We start from the raw sequence: 18871 nt of genomic DNA, 5'->3' as shown, positions 1-18871 counted from the left end.
GCTTTTAAAAAATATAAAAATGAAGGAACACTAGTGTTGTTTAAATGTTACAAAGAATATAACAGGATATGTAAAAAGGAAATCAAGGATGCAAAAATTCAAAATGAACGACAGATTGCAAAAGATAGTAGGACAAACCCCAAAAAATTCTTTAAATATATTAATAGTAAAAAGGTGAAGTCTGAGCATGTAGGCCCCTTACAAAATAATCTAGAGTGGGTGACTGGGGACAAAGAGAAGGCAAATTTATTAAATGCTTTCTTCAGCTCTGTGTATACAATGGAGCATGGGGGAGCTCATGTCCAAAATGGGGGTGGGAGTGACACAGCCCCAAATCCACAATGGCTCAAAAGTGATATGTTCCGGAAATATTTAGACAGAATAAAGGTGGATAAAGCACCTGGACCTGATGGCATCCACCCACGGATCCTAGGTGAGTTGAGCTCTGTCATTTCAAAGCCACTGTATCTAATATTTAGGGACTCATTAATGACAGGAATAGTACCACTGGATTGGCGCAGGGCCAATGTGGTGCCCATATTTAAAAAGGGAACAAAGTCTTTACCAAGTAACTATAGACCTGTTAGTCTAACTTCTATAGTTGGGAAGATACTGGAACGTTTAATAAAAGACCACATGGATGAGTTCTTGCTGGAAAAAAACAATTTAAGCAGCAGACAACATGGATTCATGAAAGACAGAAGTTGTCAGACAAACCTGATTTCCTTTTATGAAGAGGTAAGTAAAACCCTGGACAGAGGGGTGGCTGTGGACGTGGTATATTTGGATTTTGCAAAAGCGTTCGATACAGTTCCGCACACACGGCTCATGTGTAAGGTAAGGTCTACAGGATTGGATATATCAGTTTGTAAATGGATAGAAAACTGGCTGAAAGACAGAATTCAGAGAGCCGTGGTTAATGATTCTTACTCTGAATGGTCCAATGTTATGAGTGGTGTACCCCAAGGTTCAGTGCTGGGACCCTTACTTTTCAATATATTTATAAATGATATTGGGTCTGAGATCAAAAGTAACATTTCTGTCTTTGCAGATGACACTAAGCTATGCAGTGGAATAACGTCCTTGCAGGATGTCTACAATTTACAAGCCGACCTCAATGCTCTGTCTAATTGGGCGACTGAGTGGCAGATGAGGTTTAATGTTGATAAATGTAAAGTTATGCACTTGGGGAATAAGAATATGCATGCATCATACATGCTAGGGGGAGTACAACTGGGGGGATCTGTAGTGGAGAAGGATCTGGGGGTCTTGGTAGATCATAAGCTCAATAATAACATGCAATGCCAAGCTGCGGTTTCCAAAGCAAGCAAAGTCCTTTCTTGTATTAAGAGAGGTATGGACTCCAGAGATATAATTTTGCCCCTGTACAAATCATTAGTAAGACCTCATCTGGAATATGCAGTTCAGTTTTGGGCACCAGTTCTCAAAAAGGATATCGGAGAACTGGAGAAAGTGCAGAGAAGGGCAACCAAACTGATAAGAGGCATGGAGGAGCTCAGCTATGAGATAAAAATTAGAGGAACTGAATTTATTCACTCTTGAGAAGAGGAGAATAAGGGGGGATATGATCAACATGTACAAATATATAAGAGGTCCATACAGTGGACTTGGTGTTGAGTTATTCACTTTACAGTCAACACTGAGGACAAGGGGGCACTCTTTACGTCTAGAGGAAAAGAGATTTCACCTCCAAATACGGAAAGGTTTTTTCACAGTAAGAGCTGTGAAAATGTGGAACAGACTCCCTCCAGAGGTGGTTCTGGCCAGCTCAGTAGATTGCTTTAAGAAAGGCCTGGATACTTTCCTAAATGTACATAAAATAACTGAGTACTAAGATTTGTAGGTAAAGTTGATCCAGGGTAAATCAGATTGCCTCTCGGGGGATCAGGAAGGAATTTTTTCCCCTCCTGTAGCAAATTGGATCATGCTCTGCTGGGGTTTTTTGCCTTCCTCTGGATCAACTGTGGGTATGAAGTTGGGTGTATGGGATTGTACTGTGTTTTTTATTTTGTTTGTTTATTTTTTGTGGTTGGACTGGATGGACTTGTGTCTTTTTTCAACCTGACTAACTATGTAACTAACTATGTAACTATGTGCTGGGAGAATCAGAGGATAAGGTGACTATATCTTGGCTCTCCAATTTCCTAGACCAGCAGTCTCCAAGTTGCATCCTTGAGGTGGGATGTGGCCCTTTGCTTGCATTTATCTGGCCCTTGTGGCACTATTCCTCTCACTGATACAATGATGGGGCACCATTCCTTCCATTGACACCAATGATGGGGCACTATACCTTCCACTGATGCCAACAATGGAGCACTATTTTTCTCACTAATGCCAATGATAGGGCATTGTTTACTCCCAGTGACACCAGATCATTTTATGTAATTATACTTGCCACAGTCTGACCCCTCAAAGTCTGAAGGACAGTAAACTGGTCCTTTGCTTAGAAAGTTTGGAAACCCCTGCCCTAGACCAAAACAAGCAGACCCACTGCATGAGACAAAAAAAATTGCCTGGAATTTTAGTGAAGAAGAAACATACATCCTCTTTTTCTATATACGCCTACCTGTTATCAATGTTTCATTGTTATTCAATAGTACCACTTTGTGAACTTTCCTTTGCTAGAAAAATAACCCAGAACTCAGGATTGATATATAAGACCAGAAGTTTATTTGATTGAAGGATGACACATATCATACAACCAGTGCGACAACATAGCCCTGAGATGCGTTTCACACACAACATTCAGCTTCGGCGAATCGCCGACCGTCCGTTCCATGTTTGGGTTCAGATATATGAAAGATTTTGACAATAATTTCCATTTAAAAGCGCTAGAAAATACAGTGAACTATGACTCCACATAAGAAAGAGAGAGAAAGAGAGAGACTCATGATCAAAGTATCCGGAGAAGCCCCCGTCAACCAATCAGATTGCTTTTTCGTGTTTCTAGAGTGAACTAAAAAAGGTGATTGGTTGGTATTGGTAATAAGAACCATTCTACCTTCAGATGTCTTTGATCAAGAGACTCGAACAGAGTAGACACTCTAACTGCATTACTGTATACATTGGGGCTTGTACACACAAGATCCAGAATGGAAAACGTGTTTTTGTAACAGACGAGTGTTTTACCTCCACCACTGTTGACACATGCAGTAAATTCTTTCCGCCAATAGATGTCCTCAGTCTTCCAGGAATAAGGGTATCCAGGGTCATTTAATAAATGTGGAAGACTGAGGACATCCTGTGAGTGTAAGATTCATGGACAAACCCCCTAGAGCAGTGATGGCGAACCTTGGCACCCCAAATGTTTTGGAACTACATTTCCCATGATGCTTATGCACTCTGTAGTGTAGTTAAACATCATGGGAAATGTAGTTCCAAAACATCAAGGTTTGCCATCACTGCCCTAGAGGAAGCCACTACAGCGCTCTGCACTCAGATACAACGATGCTGTCACCAACGTCAGCACTGCTCTCTGCATTATTGAGGACCAGTCTGAAGACACCTAGAAAAAGTAAGTATAGAAAAAAGCATACAACACTGCTGGGGCTTCCAAAGGAGGAGGTTAGGTGACTTAGGCCCCGTACACACGGTCTAACATGTCCGCTGAAACTGGTCCGCGGACCAGTTTCCGCGGACATGTCCGACCGTGTGTACGGCCTAGCGGACAGGTTTCCAGCGGACAAAAGTTTCTTAGCAAGCTAAGAAACTTGTCCGCTGGAAACATGTCCGTCGGACATGTCCGATGGTTAGTACACCTAATCGGACATGTCCGCTGGTTATGACGTGTAACCAGCGTCCCGAAATCCCGCGCATGCGTCGAATTGATTCGACGCATGCGTGGATACATTGCACTTCCGTGTTTGAGAACGTCTGTGTCTTCTACGTCACTGCGTTCTCTGTCTGCTGGGATTTTGGTCTGATGGTGTGTACACACATCAGACCAAAAGCTCCCAGGAGACATGTCCGATGAAAATGGTCCGTGGACCGTTTTCATCGGACATGTCTCCTTGTGTGTACGGGGCCTTAGGGAGCCTGGAGTTTTGCTTCAATGGTTAGCACTGCAGCAATTGGGTCCTGTTCCTAATTTTCACCACTCTGTGAGCTTGTAGTTTCTAAGTTCTGACAATGTGTGTATGGGTTTCCTCTAAAAACACATAGGGGTCAATTTACTAAAACTGGAGAGTGAAAAATCTGGTGCATATATGCATAGAAACCAATCAACTTCCAGGTTTGTTGTCAAAGCTTAAAGGGGTTGTAAAGTCTCATGGTTTTTCACCTTAATGCATTCTATTCTTCTGTGCTGAAGCTCCCCCCCCCCTCCCAGAGGCCCCCTCCAGCTGCTGTCTCTGTCCTCATTGGATAGATTGATAGCGGCAGGAGCTATTGGCTCCTGCTGCTGTCAATCAAATCCAGTGACACAAGAGCAGGGGACAGGGGCTGAGTCCTGCTGTCTGTGTCAGCCGTGGAGGCACCCGATGAAAAGGAGGGGCCAGGAGCACCGCCGGGGCACCCCAGAAGAGGAGGATTGCACCCTTGCACAGAGCAGGTAAGTTTAACATGTTTGGTATTTAGATAAAAGGTTTTGCACTCTCCAGTGTTAGGAAATTAACCTCATAGCGATGATTTTTATGGGACTGTTTTGTTTTATGTGTTTTTGGCACCAATCTTGATTCCTCATCAATGTGGTGTCCATCAGCATGGGCAGTAGGAGAGGTAAGTATTTATACTCTTATTTCACAGATACAGCTTTTCTGAGCAATTTTACTTAGTAACAGATTTGCTTTAAGTGCTAATTTGGGGTATATGTGATATGAGTTAAGATTTAGGACTTAGGCGGGTGTCAGGGTAAGGATAGGAGGTATGAGGGGCCACTTTACATTTCTTCTTGTTGAAAACCTCCACAATAAGAACTATTGGGCTACCAAAATGGCAAGCAAAGCTGCATCTGACCAAATTGGCCTTAGTGTGTATGTCTCTATGACCATGTTGGGGAGTGTAATTCATAACTTTGTTTTTGTGCTGCATAACGTTAACAATCTTTTGGCTTAATGCATTTCCACCACCCGGCAAGGTAGAAGCGTCACAGAGGGGCGCCTTCTGTTCTGGAGCCTGTGTGTACAAGCCGTTACATTTCCGAGGTCCCAAGGCAGAGCAGCACTGCCCAGGATTCCCTGTGGCCCTGTAAGATCTTCAGCTCTGAGGTTCCTATTGACACCAAGGACCCGACAACGCAGTGATCACCATTCCAACACTGCAAGAGTTAACTGAAAAGAAGCCATGAAATACTGAGAGACAGACAGCTGCCTGGGAGCCGCCCCCCGCGGTGGGGGGGGGGAGAATATTACACAGGATAATTACAGTATATTGTGCAGCCAATAGAAACAGAGGCCATAAGCTTGTCTAGCTAATACATGGGTAATCATTGCATGCATTTCCTATAAGCTGAAGTCAAAGGTCAGGTCACATTTCCCCATCCGTTGCTTGTACACCAGGTCAAATTTGTCGTTCATGGATACGGTGAAAATATCCTTCCAAAGGCCGACCCTTCCTAAAGGAAAAATATAAAAACAGTCTTTAAATAAAAAAATTTTTGACTATTAATAAAAAAAATCTGAATATTGTTAGAGTGCTTAAAGAGTATGTAAATCCCAAACCTTTTGTTGTTATTCTGGATAGAGTGTGGAAGCATTAGAACCCCTGTCATGTTTTTATTGGTGTCCCCACTGGGAAGTGATGGGGAATGTAACATCAGCACACCAAGGAGTCCTCAAAAGGGTCCTGTGACGGGAGTCACTTTTGGGCGCAGGGTGACCAAGAAAATAATGAACCCTAAAAATATGGCTTGGGTTACTTAAAATGGAACCCTGTATATGCCATATTAGAAAGACTGATTGATTCATACTGTTAGGAGGTGCTGATGTCAACGCCAGCCACCTGTCTGTTTGTTGTCTGTTATAATGTAGATGAGTCTAGTGTGGATTCTCTTTCACCCATTGTTGTCTGTGCTAATTGAACCTGCAATTTTATGAAGGAGTTCTGTGTTGATATGTATGATAATGTGTATTGTAGTTTAGGAGACAGCCAGGCTAGGAATGCCTAGGCTGTCTAAAGGGATTAGTTAATGAGCTTATGTTAATTAGGTCTGGTCAAAGGTGTATTGCTAGAGTAATATGAGCAGGTTGTAGGAACCTCCTCTTTTACTGTATATAAGACTGTATTCCTCAATAAAGATGAGATTCCTGTTTGACCCTCAACACCGAGCTTCGTCTCGTATTTTGGGGAGAATCATTTGTATGGGTTTCTTGTTCGGCTGATTGGAGTGTCTGGTAGCTGACGGGAATGTCCTAAATGACTTTAACCCCTTTCATACTTGGGGTGTCGTTACAGGTCCAAAGCTTGGGATCATGCACACAAAGGTGCCTCCTTAGCACCTGGCTTGTTAAGGAAGCACCCTGGGAAAGAAGGTGACAGAGCTGGTGGGGGAATGCCAGAAGAGGAGAAAGCAACCATTCTATGCAATATCCTTGCACAAAGCAGGTAAGTGTAACCTATTTTTTAATTTAACAAAAAATAGTCTTTAGTATCATTTTAAATGCAATTATGTTGGGTACTAACTGCTTACCCATATCCTTACAACTAAGACAAAAAGTCAGCCATACGTGGATTGAAATTCGGCTGGTTCAGAAGGGACCTGGGTACAACCAGTCTGTTGGATTTTGTTTACATTTGAATTACTACTGGCAGCTATAGCCACCAGCAGTTATCTTTGTGGGCTTCCCGCCAATTCCTGCTGAATCCAAGGAAATCTTAGCCATGGGTATCTCTGCAAGCACCACTGGAATCAACCAAATACAAAAATCAACTGAGACAGGTGGAGAATTAGCAGCCCAACAGTGACTGTATCCTATCAGATGTATCATTCTATCAGATGCAGTTACTGTTCAGCAATTTATTGACAGCAGCCATGAGAGCTTCAACTGCCTAAATACAATGGAGATCCATTCATCTATGCTGTTTAGCATGAATAGGGGAATCTAGTGGTTTCCTCTCAATCTCTTGCAGGTTAAACCGCTGAAATTTGAGGCGTCTATGCCTGACTTTAAAGCTCTTGTCAATCACTACAAGCTGATCAGCACATGCAATTGATACTGCTGGACCAAAGCATGGAAAAGAAGAGAAAGAAGGGGTGACTTTTGTGCTTTTGGAATGCTTCAGGTCTTTCAGGAACTTGTAAACACCCACAATGACTCAGTGGGGGGTTACTAAAACTGGTGCACTCAGAATCTGGTCCAGCTGTGCTCAGTAACCAATCAGCTTCTAACTTTCACTTGTTCAATTAAATTTGGACAATAAAGCCCCTTTCAGATGTTGCGGATCCTGTGAGGATCCGTACATTTCTTATTCGCTTGCTCAGCCGGGATCGCTCCGTTGATCCCCGCTGAGCCGGCAGATGACAGGGCGGTCCCCGCACACTGTGCAGGGACCTCCCTGTCAGATCTCCGCTCTCCCCTATGATCGGATGTTCATCCGCTGACACCCGCTATCCCATGGGGATACATGTATGTCCCTTTTTCATCCGTAAACGGATGGATGAAAAAATGGACATGCGGTCCGCTGGTGTGAAAGGGCCCTAAAACCTAGAAGCTGATTGGTCACTGTGCACAGCTGCACCAGATTCTGTGTGCACCAGTTTTAGTAAATCTCCCCTAATACATAGCAAGAACCGTCTTAAAGTATTTGTGAAACCCAATTCATGAACAAAGATAACCTCCGATAACCATCTTCCTGCGGGCAGCACTGCAGCTTGCTGTATTTTTTATGAGACAACCTTGCAATATGAATGAGACACCCACCTGATGCCCCCTGCTGCGATCCTGTAACTGGGGCACATGAATTACAAGCTAATGAACTGCCTGCTCACATCTTCAGAATGAAAACAACCAATACACTAAAAAGAAACAAAAATAGAACTGAAAACATGCATGACATTCAAAGGAAAAGAAAAAGTCAACGGAACATAAAACATGTATCAAACTTAAATATCTGGCGAGAAAATAAATCAAAGGTTAACGTAAATATAAAATAAATGAAAAAACACACCTGCAAAAAAAGCTTGTCTGAGATCGCTCATAATCCAGACTGATCACTGGTTGTCACGTGTATGGCCACCATAGGCGTCCTGAACATGACTGTTCTTGGCAAGTAAAAATAAATTGGTACGTTAGAAACCCTCCTCCAATCAATATTATTCTTACTTGTGGTGGTGGTAGTGTCTGAGGCCGCGTACACACGGCCGAGAAACTCGACGGGCAAAACACATCGTTTTGCTCGTCGAGTTCCTTGTTCTGCTGTCAAAAAACTCGTCGAGCCAAATGTTCCCATTGCCCAACGAGGAAATAGAGAACATGCTCTCTTTTTGGCTCGACGAGTTTCCCGACGGGTTTCTCGGCGAAAAGTGTACACACGACCGGTTTTCTCGGCAGAATACGTCTCCCATCGAGTTTCTTGCTGAATTCTGCCGAGAAAACCGGTCGTGTGTACGGGGCCTCACAGTTTCTAAATATAAATGACGGCCAAAGCTGCGCATTAGGAGGGCCTTTTTATATCTACCTACGCTGTGAAATCTGTGGGCTCCATGGAGGAGACAAAATGCATCCTGATCAACCTTAAGGCTGGATTCACACTTGTGTGGTGCGAATTTCAGCTCTTTTATCTCTGCAGAGAAATAAGAGAACTGTTCAGCAGATCATCTCCGTTTTAGCTGCGAATTTGGAGACCTGGGGTGGGAAGTGTATTGAGGTGAATGAGAGAAATCCTGATGAGAAATGAACACATCTGCGAATCAGATGCGTGCCCATAGAAGATAATGGGCCTTAATTCGCACCTGAGCCGCACCGCAATGCCTAGAAAAGGCACACGTTTTTTCGGCAATGCGCAGTGCGAATGCATCGCACATATGTGAACCAGCCTTATTGAAATCAATGCATTTTATAATGTTATGCGAATTGGATGAGGTTTAAGCCGCAACCAATTCGCATAGGTGTGAACCCGGCCTAAAGAAGAAATGTGATATAGGACAAAGATAAATGTAATGGGCTTTGTGATTTTAGCATAGCTGTAATGTTACTGGGCAGCATCTCCAGCCCGCTGTGCCCTTTCTCATTCTCACAAGCAACAAAAAAGTCCTTGTGCCTAGAGAAATAATGGATACTTCCTTGGACTGCCATAAGGAACACAATGAGATCTTTCATACACATACCTCTACCCACAGGAAGGGACTCTGCGTTACAACACTGGTCAATAAGTTGATGGCAATGTTCTACTGTGCACTCCAGCTGGGCCTTATCGTAAGACACTCCCAGAAACCTCACCAGCTGTTCCACCAGTGTGCCGAGGTCCTGGAGGGAGACAAAAGCAGTTAATCTAGTGCATAGTGCTGTTCTTTCTGTTAAAAAAAAAACCATAGTGCCGTTCTTTGGTTGTTTCAATACACAACAAGGTCCATTACCGGTCTGATAGGAATATCTTATTAATATTGCCAAAAAAAAAGGACATATACTCTTCCCCAGCTGCCAGCTAACAGCAACCAACCAGATTCTCCCTTTCACTGTCTAAAAAAATAAAGGTGAATTCAATTTTTTTTTAATTTTGAAGGTGAGCAGCTTAAAGGGGTTGTAAAGGTACAATTTTGTTTCCTAAATAGCTTCCTTTACCTTAGTGCAGTCCTCCTTCACTTACCTCATCCTTTCATTTTGCTTTTAAATGTCTTTATTTCTTCTGAGAAATCCTCACTTCCTGTTCTTCTGTCTGTAACTCCACACCGTAATGCAAGGCTTTCTCCCTGATGTGGAGTGTCGTGCTCGCCCCCTCCCTTGGACTACAGGACAGTCAGGACGCCCACTAACACACAGCTCCTTTCTCTATCTGCAACGTAGAGACCGTAGTCCAAGGGTGGGGCGAGCACGACACTCCACACCAGGGAGAAAGCCTTGCATTACTGTGTGGAGTTACAGACAGAAGAACAGGAAGTGAGGATTTCTCAGAAGAAATAAGGACATTTAAAAGCAAAATCGAAGGATGAGGTAAGTGAAGGAGGACTGCACTAAGGTAAAGGAAGCTATTTAGGAAAAAAAAAAATGTACCTTTACAACCCCTTTAATGTAAATAATTGCTTTCACCCTGTATTGATGTTTTACAGGTCATTTTTATTTTAGTTTATTGCACTTCGTATACGGTAGTGCTGAACAATGGTTGTGGCTTGCTGAGCCTCTTGTATGTATCACTACAAGTTTAAAAATTGACTGCAGTCTCTAATATCATGAAACACTCTCAAAGCTGCCAGTACACTATGGGGTTGAATTACTAAAACCGAAGAGTGCAAAATCTGGTGCAGCTGTCCATGTCAGCCAATCGGCTTCTAACGTCAGCTTCTTCAATGAAGCTTTGACAATAAAACCTGGAAGCTAATTGGTTTGTATGCAGAGCCCAAACCAGATTTTGCACTCTTCGGTTTTAGTAATTCAACCCCATAGTGTACTGGCAGCTTTGAGAGTTTCATGATATTAGAGACTGCAGTCAATTTTTAAACTTGCAGTGATACATACAAGAGGCTCAGCAAGCCACAACCATTGTTCAGCACAACAGAATCTAATTGGTTGCTGTTAGCAATAGAGAATTTTTTGTGTTTTGCAAATATATCAGTGTACACAAAATAAATACATCAATATTGCATAGAAATGGATTTCATCATCAAAATATTTAGAATTGTGTGTACAACATGTCTGCCATTATACCACTAGGGGGCGCAGTTGCCTTTGCATTGCTTTCCTACATTAGAACAGATGTGCGAACCAGTGAAAGACTAAGGCCCCGTACACACGACCAGTTTCCTCGGCAGAATTCAGCTTCCGACCGAGTTTCTGGCTGAATTCTGCCGAGGAAACTGGTCGTGTGTACACTTTCAGCCGAGGAAGCCGACGAGGAGCTCGACGAGGAAATAGAGAACATGTTCTCTATTTCCTCGTTGTTCTATGGGAGCTCTCGGCCCGCCGAGCTCCTCGGCGGCTTCAGGGCTGAACTGGCCGAGGAACTCGATGTGTTTGGCACGTCGAGTTCCTCGGCCGTGTGTACGGGGCCTGACCCATTGATGTTTAGCTTCTGTTTTTCTTTTTTTTTTAATTGATATAATTGGAACATCTTTTGTTGCTTATAATGAGTTGCAGTGCATGGTGTCATTTTTTTTTAATTTGATCTAGCAGATCATGCAGAAAAGTTGATAAAAAACATGTGCTCATTCAAAGTGAAATAAAAATAAACACAGCAGTAGTGAAAGATAAGACTCTACAACACGTGTCCCCAGCATAACAAGCAATCACAGAGATCCAATATTAATAATCACAGCCAGAGCCTGAATGAGCATATACTGGGGAACGGTCATAGAGCAAACCACTTCATCCCCGGAAGAATTTACCCCCTTCCTGACCAGAGCACTTTTTTGCGATTCGTCACTGCGTTGCTTTAACTGACAATTGCGCGGTCGTGCGACGTGGCACCTAAACAAAATTGATGTCCTTTTTTTTCCCACAAATAGAGCTTTCTTTTGGTGGTATTTGATCACCTCTGCGGTTTTAATTTTTGCGCTATTAACCAAAAGAAAAGAGCGCCAATTTTGAAAAAATGCTATATTTTTTACTTTTTGCTATAATAAATATCCCCAAGAAATATTAAAAAAAATAAAAAATCTCAGTTTAGGCTGTATTCTTCTACATATTTTTGTTAAAAAAAATGCAATAAGCGTATATTATAAAAAAAATTGTGTGTGTTACCGGCGCCAAGATAATATCAATATTCTTATTAAGTTTTGCTGCAATAAAAGTGCAACCTCAAAGGTTGGATTTAGATTTGTGTATTTGTGAAGTGTATTGCGCTAACTTATAAGCATTTTACCATTGTGGGCTTCCTGACGACACATTAAGTTGCGAAATGCATAGAGGCTGCGGGACCATTGCCAGCTCGTCATGTCCAGTCTGAGTATAACGAGGATGGGAACGCAGGCGACAAAGTGAGGCATCACACATGCGGACCTGGACATACTCGTACATTTGTATACTCCTATTCACGGCTGGATTAGCTCAGTGCCGGCTCCCAGGCACTTTTACATGCGAGTGGAATAACTATATATGTTTTAATCATAATAAATTCTTTGATATACTACACCATGATAGTCTTTTATATGTTACATGAGTGGATATAGAACAAGACTACAGCCAAAGCATTGGGAGTGATTGCTGATAAACTATACATATGTATTAACTATATACACTACGCCGCCGCAACTTATTTTATTTTTTTCAAATCCTCAACGAATTCACGCCGTAAATTACGGCGGCGTAGTGTATCTTTGGCGGCGTAAGAGCGCGGAATTTAAATGGATGTAATGGGGGCGTGTTTTATGTTAATACGTCGTGACCCGACGTAAACAACGTTTTTTTGTACTGCGCATGCGCCATCCGTGCGGGTATCCCAGTGCGCATGCTCGAAATTAACCGGGAAAAAGCCGATGTTTCTGAGGGTGACGTCATTCTACGCAAATCCCTATTCGCGAACGACTTACGCAAACGATGTAAAAAATAAAAAATTGGACGCGGGAACGACGGCCATACTTAACAATGAGTACCCCACCATATAGCAGCTTTAACTATACGCCGGAAAAAGCCGAACGAAAACGACGTAAAAAAATGCGCCGGCCGAACGTACGTTCGTGGATCGCTGTAAATAGCTAATTTGCATACTTGATGCGGAATTCGACGGTAACGCTACCTAGCGGCCGCCGAAATATTGCACCTTAAGACCCGAAGGCGTACTAAGACGTAGATGCCGTCGAGATGCCGTCGTATCTTGTTTTGTAGATACAAAACAAACATACGACGCAGGAATTGTAAAATTACGCCGGCGTATCAATAGATAAGCCGGCGTAATCCTTTTGTGGATCTGCCCCATAGCGTCTACAAAATAGGGGATAGTTTATGGCATTTTTATTATTAATTTTTGGGACAAGGAATACTATGAAATATCAGTGTACACAAATTGGGATACATTTAACCAAAGGGTATGACTGAAGTTCCACTTTGAAGATATATTAACTGTCTTTCTGGTTGGATAGGTGAAGAGTAATAGAACTCAGAAAAGCTTACATTCTAGGAGAAATGCTGCTCCAGGCTCCTTCCAGTTCTGGTGATATGACCAAAAGCATATGTCTTTGGTCATATGATTTTTATTGAAGGGAACTTATAGAGTTCAGATCAATTTGTCCTTACCTTAGCTTAGGCCCTGTGATTTGACCAGCACTGGAGTAAAGCTGGAGCAACATTTTCTCCAGTAAAAGTGAGCATTTCTGCTGTTCTATTACCCTTTATTTATCAAGATGATGTGTTAACACTTCTGTAGGTCCAATTTATAGCATGGGCAATAGGTGGACTCTGAGCTCTGAACTGATATAAATGGTTCTGTATTTGGACAGAAAGTGGCCTCACCTTGTGCATATCTTCATATTTCAGAAAAAGTACATTAGAATCCAAATGGTGATCCCAGAATTCCTGGACGTGGTCAAACCATGAACCGTAACCCACTGCAATCACAAAAAAGTAAGGGTGAGATGAGATTTTACATATCCAACTCAGTTTGCAACATTTTGTGTCTTCATGAAGAATGTAGTGGGGGAGATTTACTAAAACTGGAGCGTACAAAAGCTAGTGCAGATCTGCAAAGAAACCAATCAGCTTCCAGGTTTTATTGTCAAAGGTTAATTGAGCAAGCTGAAGTTAGAAGCTGATTGGCCACCGTGCACAGCTGCACCAGATTCTGAGTGCTGCAGTTTTAATAAATCTTCCCCGTGAGTCAAGCAAGCTACAGAGCTAAATGCTGAACACACCAACATACAGGTGATACTCGAAAAATTTAAATATCGTGCAAAAGTTTATTTATTTCACTAATGCAACTTAAAAGGTGAAACTAATATATGAGATAGACTCATTACATGCAAAGCAAGATAGTTCAAGCCGAGATTTGTCATAATTGTGATGATTATGGCTTACAGCTCATGAAAACCCCAAATCCACAATCTCAGAAAATTAGAATATAGTGAAAAGATGCAATATTCTAGGCTCAAAGGGCCATATTCACAAAGAGATACGACGGTGTATCTACAGATACACCATCGTATCTCTGACTTACACTGGTCCTATCTATGCGCCTGATTCATAGAATCAGATACGCATAGATAGGACTAAGATCTGACAGTGTTACACTGTGTTACACTGTCGGATCTTTTTTTCAATTTAAAAATGGCGCCGATAAATAATATGTAAATCAGCGATATACGCAAATTCACGAACGTACGCGGACCCGTCGCAGTGTTCTTACGTCGTTTCCGTAGCGGTTTTCCCATCGTATACTTACCCCTGCTTTCATCCGGCGCAGCCAATGTTAAGTATAGCTGCCGTTCCCACGTCGAATTTGACGCAACGTCGTTTGCATACGCCGATTCACGAACACGCGCGTCGCAAGTCCCGCTCACGTCGAAACCACTGACGTCCTAGTGACGTCAGTGGGAGCAATGCACGCCGGGAAATTCCCTGGACGGCGCATGCGCATTTATATCGGCGCGGGAACGCGCCTGATTTAAATAGTACACTCCCCTAGCCGCGGAATTTGAATTCCGCCGGGGGATTTACGATCCACCGTCGCAAGTTTGGAGGTAAGTGGTTTGTGAATTAGCCACTTGCCTCCTAAACTTGCGGGAGCGGATCTTAATTCACGTAGATCGAGCGGATCTATAGATCTGCTGAGCTACGTGAATCTGGCCCAAAGTGTCTAATCAGCTAATTAAGCCATAACACCCACAAAGGGTTCCTGAGCCTTTAAATGGTCTCTCAGTCTGGTTCAGTAGGAAACACAATCATGGGAAAGACTGCTGACCTGACAGTTGTGCAGAAAATCATCATTGACACCCTCCATAAGGAGGGAAAGCCTCAAAAAGGTAATTGCAACAGAAGTTGGATGTTCCCAAAGTGTTGTATCAAAGCACATTAATAGAAAGTAATGTGGAAGAGAAAAGTGTGGAAGAAAAAGGTGCACAAGCAGCAGAGATGATCGCAGCCTGGAGAGGATTGTCGGGAAAAGGCCATTCAAAAGTGTTGGGGACTTTCACAAGGAGTGGACTGAGGCTGGAGTCGGTGCATCAAGAGCCACCACACACAGACGGATCCTGGACATGGGCATCAAATGTCGTATTTCTCTTGTCAAGCCTCCTGAACAACAAACGTCAGAATTGTCTTACCTGGGCTAAAGAAAAAACACACCTGGTCTGTTGCTCAGTGGTCCAAAGTCCTCTTTTCTGATGAGAGCAAATTTTGCATCTCATTTGGAAACCAAGGACCCAGATTCTGGAGAGGCACACACTGCAAGATGATTGAAGTCCAGTGTGAAGTTTCCACGATCTGTGTTGATTTGGGGAGCCATGTCATCTGTTGGTGTTGGTCCACTGTGCTTCATTAAGACCAGGGTCACTGCAGCCGTCTACCAGGAGATTTTGGAGCACTTCATTCTTCCTTCCGCAGACGAGTTCTATGGGGATGCTGACTTAATTTTCCAGCAGGACTTGGCACCTGCCCACACTGCCAAAAGCACCAAAACCTGGTTCAATGACCGGGGATTACTGTGCTTGATTGGCCAGCAAACTCGCCTGACCTGAACCCCATAGAGAATCTATGGGGCATCGCCAAGAGAAAAATGAGAGACATGAGACTGAACAATGCAGAAGAGCTGAAGGCCGCTATTGAAGCATCCTGGTCTTCCATAACACCTCAGCAGTGCCACAGACTGATAGCTTCCATGCCACGCCGCATTGCTGTAAAAGGGGCCCAAACCAAGTACTGAGTACATATGCATGCTTATACTTTTCAGAGGTCCAATATTGTTCTATGGACAATCCTTGTTTTATTGATTGCATGTAATATTCAAATTTTCTGAGATTGTGGTTTCTCATGAGCTGTAAGCCATAATCATCACAATTATGACAAATCATGGCTTGAACTATCTTGCTTTGCATGTAATGAATCTATCTCATATATTAGTTTCACCTTTTAAGTTGCATTCGTGAAATAAATTAACTTTTGCACGATATTTACATTTTTCGAGTATCACCTGTATAGCAACCAAATATAGGTAAAATGTTCTGGAAATTCTAAACAAAGGAAGGGTTGTATCTGATTGGTTGCAATGGATTAGTGTACTAGCTACACCATGTCTGCTGTCTGTCCTGGCATTTCTGTTTGTTAAAGGGCCATTGAAGATAAATATCAAGTTGTATCACATTAAAGTGAACCTGTACATTTTTACTAACAATGGATAGAAGCTTCAACTGTGACAGGTTCAACAAAAAGTAAGAGAATGGTGCTACTACCCTAAATCAACTGTATGTTCTCTTGAGCTGTCGGTTGCAGAAAAAGCGGTCACTTAGCTGCCAACACGATAATCAGTAAAAAGATGATCCACAACTCCATACATGCTCTTTAATCTTTTCAAATTTATTAATACTCCATAAAAAGAGGTAGATACAGCAGATGTGGACATGTTTCAGCCATGGCGGCTTTCTTCACTAGGCCGTCATGGCTGAAACGCGTCACCATCTGCTGTACCTACCTCTTTTTATGAATTATTAATACATTTACATATAGAATAATTTTCCCCACATTTTGTCTAATGTCAGCTCCCATCTAATGGCCATAATGCAGTATTTTCTTGAAATGCTCCATTCAGGTAAATGGAGCTGATGATCATTGGAAATACATTTATTTGACAAAACACAGAGAAAATTTGTCAGAGCTGGTGACATTCATCCACCGAATTTTCATAAATAAACCCCAAAAGTGTTCATTCCTTCAGTAAATTTCAGAAGACCCTCAGCTGAAAGCTGTCAACATTTCTCTTACATTTGTCATTCATAAACCTCCTGCAGAACTCCTGGAATGTTCCTCGGTAACTCATAGTCCGCAGGCATCGGTGGAACTGATAGTAGGACACCACCAGGTCTTTCGGGTTTCGTGCCATGTAGATGACCTGCAGCAGAAGACGAGTTTTCAATGAGCTGATCATAATAATGACTTTCCAGCCAAAGACTTAACAAGAACAGCAATATATGAAAACAACTGATCCAGATCTGAGCACCTGCACCAAACAACAAAACTGATCCACAATGCAGGTACTGCACACTTGTGACCAGGAGGTATGGGTCTATGGGGAAAGTCTGATGTCAGATGTGAAAAGCAGTTCTTGCAATAGGGTTTCCATGCTATTAGTCAGTCTGTAGGCAGGTAGTGGTTAACACAGCCCCAGCTGGTAAAATTAAATTGTGTTTCCCAGGTTTTTCTTGGCGGGTTTTCTTGGGTCCGACCCCCTGGTCCTATGTGCTATATAAAGGATGGGGGTCCGGATCCCAGCATGCTCTCTGCCCAGCTCAGTTCTGGTCTAGTCCGTTCTGTCTTACTAAGGGGCCCTGACTTGTCTCCGTTGTTATAGTCTAGATTTCCAGTGCCATGCCGAGGTCTGAGTTTGATGCCATCCATGGACTCAACTAGTTATGGACTCTTGCCTATGCAAGTATACTGGGGCAGCCACAAGCCCGAGTTAGGGACTAAGGAGTCCACTTTATCCGGTAGGAGTATTTACCCCTCACCCTGGGTGGAGGACGCACTATCCCTGGTGTTCTGTGTGCTGTCAAGGCCGTTACATCCTACTTCTGAATATCAATTCTACTTCAAGTGTGGACTCTTTCCATATTCTATCTCGCTTGAACTCACCATAGTATACAGTGATCCATTATTGGAGCTGACCTTTGGGACTTTTTAGTTTTGTTTTCAGCACTTTACATTTATTTCTATTTTTTTCCATACATGTTTTGCATCACTGTGTGATTCATTGCACTATTACACGTTTGTATCATCATATGATATACTGCACGTGTATTTAGGGCCGATCCTAGGCAGGGTACACAGGGTGCTCTGCACCCAGGCGCCTGCAGAGGTGGGGGCGCCAAAGTGGCAGAGTTCTCCCCTCCCTCCTTCTCTCCTTGTTTGTGTCCGTCCAGAACTAGTGTTCTGAGCATATGTCTGTAGTATCTGACCATCTCCTTTACTATGTCTGCACTCTCTGATCATCTCCTGTACTGTGTCTGCAGTCTCTGACCATCTCCTCTATTATGTCTGCAGTCTCTGACTGTCTCCTGTACCATGTCTGCAGTCTCTGACCGTCTCCTGTACCATGTCTGCAGTCTCTGACCGTCTCCTGTACCATGTCTGCAGTCTCTGACCGTCTCCTGTACCATGTCTGCAGTCTCTGGCCGTCTCCTGTACTATGTCTGCAGTCTCTGACCATCTCCTGTATCATGTCTGTAGTATGTCTGGGTGCTCTTTCTAACAGACTCTCTAATAGAAGCCATCTCTGTGTCCATCAGAGAGGCCCCCCTCCAGGTCCCAATAAAGTACTCTGCTTCTCTTCCTGTATTTTGTTTATTAAGAGATCATGTAAGGATCCCAGATTAATGAAGACTTTGTGGGGGAGCATCGCTGTGGTTGTCTCATTGTCATAGAAACATTTGTAAAGGGGAGGAGTTAGTAAAATGACCACGCCTGTGTGGGGGCGCCAGAAATATTTCTGCACCCAGGCGCCTGTGACCCTAGAATCGGCCCTGCGTATATAGTTCTTTATCACTTCAGCGCTACATTTAGTTGTACCATACTGTATGCCCATTGCCCATGTAGGGCCGTCTTTACCCGCACAGGGGTGCACA

General features: G+C 43.0%; 1 protein-coding gene across 1 annotated transcript in view; it reads right to left on the bottom strand.

Annotated features, from left to right (window-relative positions):
* Positions 1-4915: 4915 nt before the first annotated feature.
* The window catches only part of SULT4A1 (sulfotransferase family 4A member 1), a 44825-nt gene continuing 30869 nt past the window's right edge, over positions 4916-18871 (bottom strand). Inside the window, exons 4-7 of the mRNA XM_040345821.1 lie at positions 17016-17142; positions 13557-13651; positions 9284-9422; positions 4916-5572 (exon numbers count right to left, since the gene is read on the bottom strand). Coding sequence (XP_040201755.1) covers positions 5460-5572; positions 9284-9422; positions 13557-13651; positions 17016-17142 — 474 coding nt within the window. The 3' untranslated portion in view covers positions 4916-5459. The remainder of the gene's footprint in view (positions 5573-9283; positions 9423-13556; positions 13652-17015; positions 17143-18871) is intronic.

Source organism: Rana temporaria, chromosome 3 (assembly GCF_905171775.1).
Source record: "Rana temporaria chromosome 3, aRanTem1.1, whole genome shotgun sequence".
NCBI classification, from domain to species: Eukaryota; Metazoa; Chordata; class Amphibia; order Anura; family Ranidae; genus Rana; species Rana temporaria.
The sequence above is the reverse complement of the archived record's forward strand: the minus strand, read 5'-3'. Positions and strand labels throughout refer to the sequence as shown.